Genomic DNA, 7078 nt, shown 5'->3' with positions numbered 1-7078 from the left:
GAATCATTCTTTAAAAAAAAGCTATTAGCACTGAATCCACATCACCTATCAGGACCACGTATCAATTCTGCTAGTGGGTCTCAAAAGATATTTTAAAAATTGACACGTGGCATAAAAATGGAGTACCACCTGACCTTACTTAGGAACGCCACACCTATCTGTGCCATGCAACGTCAGTACTTGTTGAACACGCTGTGTCCAATGAAGCCAATTCAGCATTTTCCTTCTTTTTTTTTAATTCCTAATAATAAGTTTATAAATGAAGATAAAGTTGTGACATACTGAGGTACTAAAATCTGAAAAGCCATGGAGTCCCTTCAACATCTATCAGTCACTGCGACTATAACTACCATCTTTGCCTTCCTATTCTTTCTCTATTGTCTATTCTTATGGAGAAGAAGCGCAAGTGGTAAGAATAAAAAGGCTCCCGAAGCGGGTGGAGCGTGGCCCATCATCGGTCACCTTCCTATGTTAGGAGGTCACAAACCGACCCACTTCACGTTGGGAGCCATGGCCGACAAGTATGGACCGGTCTTAATGATACGCTTAGGTGTACATCGAACACTGGTGGTGAGCAGTTGGGAGGTAGCAAAGGAGTGTTTCACCACCAACGACAAGGCGTTTGCTACCCGCCCAAGCAACATGGCCATGAAGATTATGAGCTACAACCACGCCATGTTCGGCCTCAGTTCTTATGGACCATACTGGCGTGAAGTGCGTAAGATAGCCACACTCGAGCTTCTCTCGAACCATAGGCTCGAGTTGCTCAAGCATGTGCGGGCCTCCGAGGTTGACATGTGTATAAAGGAGTTGTACCAATTGTGGAAGAAGAATAACAAAGGCAACGGTGTTTTGGTGGAGATGAAGCAATTGTTGAGTGACATGACACTTAACATTATTGTTAGGATGGTTGCCGGGAAGAGATATTTCGGTGCAAGCGCTGCATGTGAGGATGAGGAGGAGGCGCGACGGTGTCAAAAAGCTATGAAAGATTTTTTTTACCTGCTAGGATTGTTCGTGGTGTCGGACTATGTGCCATTGTTAGGATGGTTCGACGTGCAAGGCCACAAAAAAGCCATGAAGAGAACTGCCAAAGAATTGGATGATCTTCTTGAGAGATGGCTACGTGAGCACCGACAAAAAAAATGGTCGAGTAAGGCACAAAGTGATGGAGACTTCATGGACGTAATGCTGTCAACCCTTAAGGATGAAACGTTCTATGGTTATGAAGTTGATAGAGTTAACAAGGCGACGAGCATGGTACGTTTATCTCTCACTAATTAATTCGAAAAGCATATGCTAAGATCAGGTTTTTCCTTTAATTTGGACACATACACATAGTTAACTCGCATTAGAAAAAACTGTTAATTCTTATTCTCCCATCACAATTCACTGCCGTTGTTGGACAGTGGACACACTATGGATTTGTTGTTTTCTATGGAAGAGTGAAACCAGGCTTGAAGCTCTCCATCAAATTTACAGTTGAGATGAGAGGAAAAACACAAATTTCCTAAAGATCTTTGGCTGTCCTTCTAGGGATCGATTAATCTCAATTCTCAACTATCAGTTTGATGAATAGCCAACCGTCCTGCTAGAAAAGTCCCATTTTTAAAATTTTGATTGAGCAAAACAACCTTTTCTGCTTGCTTAGCAAAAACATAATCTAATATGAAATAACTAGGGAAAAGTTTAAAAAAAATAATTATTTAATTATTATTTATTAAAAAATAATAATGTTTCAATTTTTTTAAAAAAATATGCTAACTAGGTCATTGGAGCACCTTAGTTGAAGTTTCTTAATTTACCCTCATCAAATTAGATCATTTTGCTGTCTAACTTCATTTTTTTTTTTAATAAAAATTTAAAGAGTTGTGATAATATGACTCGTCAGGTGGCATAATCAATCGACTCCCTGACGTGGACAAGTTTGGGAAGCGTAGATCTATATGTCTTGGGATACACAGTTCCCTCGAGATACATGTTTTTATGGGTTAGTGCAATCGTGTATCCGAAAGCATATAGATCTACGATCCACATTAGGGAGTTGATTGAGTATGCCACCTGGCGAGTCATATCAGGACTCAAATTTAATACAAGGGGGTCAAACAACCTAGTTCATTTTTTTTTTAAATAAAGAGGAAATAAGGTGACCAAACGACCTAGTTTCAATTATTTTAAAATAAAAAAATTGAAATAAGGTGGTCAAATGATCTAGTTTGAAAAAAAAAATTGTAGGTAGAAATTTGAATGAAAATGAGCGGTTCAATGTTTAATGGCCAATTTCCAATTACAATGGTACAACGGTTCATCTTTCATCTATAAATATGGGAAGAGATTTTTTAAAGACGGTCAAATGGCCTTCTTTCGTTACTAAGTAGTCAACGGGCCTTATTTTGATTGTTTGTATGTAACAAGGTGGTCAAAGGACCTTATTTGAAAGTAACATACAAACAAAGAATAATTTTTGTATTTGAAGATTTTATTTCTCAAATAAGACGATCAAACGACCTTCTTCCATAAAAAGGCGGTCCAATGACCTTGTTAGTATCTTTTTTTTAAAATAGATAAAAATCATTATTTTTTAATAAATAATAAAAAATAAATTAATTTTTAAATAGTTTCCCCAAATATCTATTGTAATTGAAAAAAAAAAGTTAAATTAATTTGATAGTAAACCTATTATTTATGTAATAATTTAGCTATTTTAATCACAAATCATATATCTATATGTGCATAGAAAAATTAAAGAATTATCCAAACAACATACTATAAATTTTAATTCTGAAAATGATAAATTATCATTTTCAAAATTAAAATATAATGGTAAAACTTAAAATAAACAGTGTTTTATAAAACATTATACATATCCCCTATTAAGTTAATACATACAAATATAATTTTTAAGTACAGTGATGTTTCCTTTCAAGATTCAGTTTATTTCAGCACTCGGCAGCCTTACACACAATTTCTGGTGTTGATGGAGATCTGAAAATCCACAAATTCCATGTTTCAAACAAAAATACAGATTTAGGGTTTAGATTTGCAAGCTCAGTCATAGATCAACGACACCCTAACGTTAACGAAGATGATGATTTATGGGTTTTCAGATCTCCATCGAAGCAAAAAAATTTCCTGCAAGTCATCAAGTGTTGAAATAAAAATTAAATCTTAAAAGAAAACATCACTGTACAAAAGCATTTATGTTTCCATTTGCTTACTTAAACAAGGGATGTGTATACTATTTTATTAAAATATGCTAAATTAGTATTTTTGGTATTAAAATGATGTTTTAGTAAATATATTAATTCTGAAAATGGTAATTTGCTGCATTCAAAATTAAAATGGATAGTGTACTATTTTGATAACTTTTCACTTTTTAAAGCATATTTTGGTAAAATAACGAAAGAAATGTGTATATATGATTTATAACTAAAGATTTGTAGTGGACTTTAAGAAAAATGTACCATTCTTATACCAATATGAAGTGCCAAAAGCAATGTTATGTTTTTTTCTTTTCTTTTTTTGAGCGTTGTTTTCATTTGCTTTGCAGGCTCTAATCTTGGGTGGGAGCGATACCACATCGATCACTCTAACATGGGCACTTTCCTTACTACTAAACAATCGACACATATTGAGGAAAGCCCAAGATGAGATTGATTTCCATGTTGGAAAGGATAGACCCTTGGATGAAACAGATATAAAGAAACTTGTGTACCTCCAAGCCATTGTTAAGGAAACGTTACGCCTATACCCAGCCGCTCCATTGTCTGCACCACATGAGGCCATCGAGGACTGCACCGTAGCTGGCTACCACATCCCTGCAGGTACACGCTTAATTACAAATATTTGGAAAATTCAGCGAGACCCCCGAGTTTGGTCCAACCCTACTGAGTTCCAACCAGAGAGATTTCTCACTAGTCAAGTAAACATGGACGTTAGGGGACAACATTTTGAGCTCATCCCTTTTGGGTCTGGTAGACGAGCATGCCCAGGGATCTCATTTGCCCACCAAGTTGTGCACTTGACTCTAGCACGTTTGTTGCATGCGTTTGAGTTTGCAACCCCATTTGATGCACCAGTGGATATGACCGAGAATACCGCCATTGCTAATCTCAAGGTAACCCCACTTGAAGTTCTAATCATCCCTCGACTCCCTTCTAAATTTTATGATTAATTAAAGAGTCGCGATCTAGAACATTAATGTTTCATACCTATAACAAATTATAGTGTCTATGTGGCTCATTTTTATTCGAGAATAAACTCACTGGGCTACATGCCATGTATGTTGGAAATTCTGTATTGTATGTGAACTTCATGAATCAATGTAGCATGTTATAGAAGTAATTATATTATCTCATCTCTAAAGAGAGCTCCACATGCTTATCTATCTGATTTTTAGGGATGTTGATCTATCTGATTAGTTCCAAAAATCCAATCTTTAAACCTGATTAGAAGGTGGCATCTACAAACACATGTGTATCTGAAGGGCATATTTATAATTTAAAATATAATTAAAAAGTGGTTTTGAAGAATAAATATTAAATGGTAATTAAAAAAAACAATACAATGTCATTATATGTGCCATTGTAATTTTCTTGATCTTTAATTGACCAAAATGACTTTTGATTATATTAAGTTGCAAGGGCATTTTGAGAATCCAAATTTTAATGTTGGACCAATTCTACACAATTGTCTGTCATAAATATAGTAAAGATAAAGATATGCTCATAGAAACTAGCGAGGTCATCCAGTCAAATCGGCCTTTTCTAGTCTCAAACCATGATTGAGGCTTTCCATCAACATGACGGTTTTGACTCAAGATCAAGTCCGTTGTCAAATCCCAAGGCTCAACCCTGGATAGGCGGTGGAAACTACCAAGTTAAAATATGATAAGATTAGAGGGTATTAATATCTGGTGGAACGGTGAACTACGTAGAGATTGGAAAGAACACCAACAATGAAAGCACTTTGTTGGGCCGACAGTAACATTGTGAGACGATAATTGCAATCTTCTAAGGACTAATAACTTATTTCTAGAGATACAGTCTTCTTGGCAGGGGTGGAGCCAGGATTTTCTTTTAGTGGGGGCAAACTTATAGTTAATTGGAGGGGGAGGGGGCAAAAATTGGAGGGAGATGAGGGAATGGGGGCAAAATGGTCAAGCAGGGCATATCAGTAGTTCAAAACACAGGTATCTCATATTTAAGCATAAATTTAAGGATATCTCAAATGCCCCAAAAAGTTGAGTGGGGGCAATTGCCCCAAATGTCTCCTTACTACCTTCGTGATATCTATCTATATCTCTCTCTCTCTCTCTCTCTCTCTCTCTCTCTCTCATCCTACTTAAAATTTTGAATTTGATCTAACGCATCGATAACCCTACTGATCCTAAAAAGTTCAAGACCATGTTACCCAATGTCCAACTAATTAGGGTTTAATCTCTTCATGAGGTTAAAGCAAGGCTAGGGTTGAGTTAGGATGTTAATGACACATATATGCTATAGAACTTTCCTCTCACATGTCACTATCTCATCACTATGAAATATGCTAATATGGACAATTTGTCCAAAGATTGTACACGTAACAAATTTGACCAAAGATATTAGATTTTAGGTAATATGGACAATTTAGATTTAGTCCGAAACTTTTAAATATGCTAATAGGGACAATTTAGATTTTGGACTTCAATGTTGAAGTTAATGAATTGTTTAGTGCTCTTTAATCTTCTTATCATGGTCAAGCCATCAAAATGGAATGAAGAAAAAAAACAAATACTGTCAAAAGCAAAGCGATAAAGGAATTGCCGTCCCCAATTTTGTGTGGATTTTTCTACAGAGCTGATATTGACAACCCAATTAGAATGAAAAATAAATAAATCAATGATTTAAAATAAGTAAAAGTCAAGGTGCCAACATAAATTAACTCTTTTTCTTTGTTTAGATTTCTATTTGTTGCATTTAGGATTTTACATGAGTGTAACCCTAATTTTAGACTTCAATGATAAATTGCTATTAAATCTTTAAGAAAATTATATTAAAAAATTATATTTTAAAAAATAATAATTTTTTAAAATTTATCAAAAGGAAACAAAATTAACTTTTTAAGGATATAAATTTTTTTTTTAATTTATAATTTAGATTATAAATTTTAAATAAAATTTTTTTTTAAAAGTCAACAATTGCAACTACCTAATAAATCTTAGACATTGATATGAACACGATATCCTATTAATATCTTAATACCATGCTTTATGTTTTAACTTTTTTAAGTTAAAACTTACGTTTTCTGTTCCAAATCATGCCACATGTCATTGCAAAATTTTTTTTTTATTACCATTGCACTCATAATTGTAAAATATGTACAATTTTGTGTTGACAAGACAAACCATCATTTTTTAATTTTTTTTGTATTAACGTGTGGCATTCCTATGCTCAAACTCTATAGAACAAAGTGCAGTTGGAGATCACGTGTTAAACAATAAAATTTATTCTAGAAAATGAGAAGTTCAGTTGCAATAGTTCTTAAGTTAAAAGAAAAAAAAAAAAACGAGGGTTTAAAGGGTCGAAAGTTTTTTTTTTTTTAATAATAAAAAAACCAATGGTTTAAGGGCAAAAATTTTAATTTTTTAATTTTGAAAAAAAAAAAATCCAGCCCTTAAAAGATTGATTTTGTTCCCTTTTGACAAATTCTACTTTTTTTAAAAAAAAAAATTTTACTAGGATTTTTTTTTTTATAATTTCCCAGTAATCTTTTTATCGTGGGAAAGCCATCAAAATGGGAAGAAGGAAAAAAAAAATATATACTATCAAAAGTAGAGTTGTAAATGGATTGAAGTCCCCAAATTTTTTGTGGATTTTTCTAGAGAGTTGATATTGGCACCCCAACTTTTACTTATTACACCCCAATTAGAATGAAAATAAATAAATGAATGGTTTAGAATAAGTAAAATTCAAGGTGCCTATATAAATTCTCTCTCTTTGGTTTTTTTTTTATATATAGATTTCTATTTGTTAGATTTAGAATTTTTCATGAGCCTTACCCTAATTTTAGACTTCAATGATGAAGTTACGGAAGTGTG

General features: G+C 33.7%; 1 protein-coding gene across 1 annotated transcript; it reads left to right on the top strand.

Moving 5' to 3' along the window:
* The first annotated feature begins 275 nt into the window (after positions 1-275).
* Positions 276-4412, top strand: LOC147409026 (cytochrome P450 CYP82D47-like). Its single transcript, XM_086424715.1, has 2 exons — positions 276-1260; positions 3551-4412. Exons 1-2 carry the CDS (start codon positions 307-309, stop codon positions 4172-4174), a joined length of 1578 nt encoding a protein of 525 aa, XP_086280841.1. The 5' UTR covers positions 276-306; the 3' UTR covers positions 4175-4412.
* The last annotated feature ends 2666 nt before the right edge of the window (positions 4413-7078 follow it).

This window comes from Akebia trifoliata, chromosome 2, assembly GCF_017979445.1.
Source record: "Akebia trifoliata isolate Shusen 1 chromosome 2, ASM1797944v1, whole genome shotgun sequence".
Classification (NCBI taxonomy): Eukaryota; Viridiplantae; Streptophyta; class Magnoliopsida; order Ranunculales; family Lardizabalaceae; genus Akebia; species Akebia trifoliata.
Note: the sequence above shows the minus strand (reverse complement) of the source record. Positions and strands in the feature narration are given on the sequence as shown.